At 37.8% G+C, this 1,491-nt stretch overlaps 1 protein-coding gene across 1 annotated transcript; it reads left to right on the top strand.

Annotated features, from left to right (window-relative positions):
- Positions 1-335: 335 nt before the first annotated feature.
- LOC121918694 (olfactory receptor 14A16-like) lies at positions 336-1,289 on the top strand. The gene has a single exon (XM_042444707.1). It carries the CDS (start codon positions 336-338, stop codon positions 1,287-1,289), a length of 954 nt encoding a protein of 317 aa, XP_042300641.1.
- Positions 1,290-1,491: the final 202 nt, after the last annotated feature.

Here is a 1,491-nt window from a genome sequence, read left to right as displayed (position 1 = left end):
CGAAAAATTCGTAACCCGGCGCATTCGTATCCCGGGGTACCACTGTAGTTGGGAACATTATTAAGACACAAGTCATCTGTAAAGGAGGGATCAAGAGAGTGTGATTTATTATTATTTATTACTGGGGCTGTGATGGAAGATTCCTCAGGAAAAAAATAGCAAAGATATAATAATTTGCAAGGTAATATTGTTTTTGGAAGATTAAATTTCTACCTTGGTATTTGAAAGAATATTGCCACTTTGATTTCAAACCCCTACATGGTAAATTCAATGGCTCATATTTTAATTTTTCTCTTCTGTTCCTCTTCTAGAGATGACCTGATTAATTAGGAGAAATGGATAATCAATCTTCTGTCTCTGAATTTCTGCTCCTTAAATTCTCAGCAATCCGGGAACTGCAGATTTTACACTTCATCATATTCCTCATCTTTTACCTTACAACTGTATCAGGGAACCTTCTCATCTTCTCTGCAGTAGCTTTTGACCATCGTCTTCACACCCCCTTGTACTTTTTTCTGATGAACCTGGCCATTCAAGACCTGGGCTCTATTTCAGTCATTATCCCTAAATATTTGATTAATTTATTCACAAATGATAGACATATTTCCTATTCGGGATGTGTGACTCAAGTCCTCTTGTTTATTTTCTTTGTAGGATCTGATGTTGCCCTACTTACTGTTATGGCATATGATCGCTATGTTGCTATCTGCAATCCATTGCAATATGAAAGGATAATGAACAGGAGAGCCTGCAAACAAATGGCTCTTGCTGCATGGTTTGCAGCTCTTCTCAATGCCATATTACACACTGGTGGAACTTTTGGAACCCCTTTGTGCTCTAATGTTGTCAATCAATTCTTCTGCGAAATCCCACAGATAGTTAGGCTTGCCTGCTCTGATTTACATCAAATTGAAATGGGAGCTACTGTGTTTAGTATTGTCATTTGGTTTGACTGTTTTACCTTCATTATTGTTAGCTATGTGGAAATCTTCACTGCTGTTCTGAAAATGCCTTCTGTTCTGGGGAGGAAAAAGGCCTTTTCTACTTGTGTACCCCATCTCACTGTTGTCTCTATGTTTTCCTTGACTGTATGTCTTGCTTACCTGAAGCCCACCTCTAGCACTCCTTCCAGTTTGGATTTCATAGTGACTATAATGTATGCTGTTTTTCCGCCCATGCTGAATCCTTTGATTTACAGTATGAGAAATAAGGAGATCAAGGTTGCCTTATCAAGACTTTTAAGTCTGAAGTCATCTTCTGACAAATCCTTCTGTCTTTGTCTTCGCTAAATGCATAGCATATTCTTTCTTGTGTGTAGTTTTTGAAAAAAAAAAAGCAAATAAACAGCTTGGGAAAAGTTGATATCACTTATACAAGACCTCCTTGTCTTGCTGGAAGAGAAATGTAAGTTTCAAAGCATAGTCATTTTAGGAAAGCCGGTTAGAAGAACCAAAAAGGCCTAAACACTCTAACACATTTCTAACTGCTTAC

The sequence above is a fragment of the Sceloporus undulatus genome, unplaced genomic scaffold (genome assembly GCF_019175285.1).
Source record: "Sceloporus undulatus isolate JIND9_A2432 ecotype Alabama unplaced genomic scaffold, SceUnd_v1.1 scaffold_25188, whole genome shotgun sequence".
NCBI classification, from domain to species: Eukaryota; Metazoa; Chordata; class Lepidosauria; order Squamata; family Phrynosomatidae; genus Sceloporus; species Sceloporus undulatus.
Note: the sequence above shows the minus strand (reverse complement) of the source record. Positions and strands in the feature narration are given on the sequence as shown.

What these genes read in the sequence shown, in the direction of transcription:
- LOC121918694 (XM_042444707.1), top strand. Translation starts at nt 336, where the DNA reads ATGGATAATCAATCTTCTGTCTCTGAATTTCTGCTCCTTAAATTCTCA.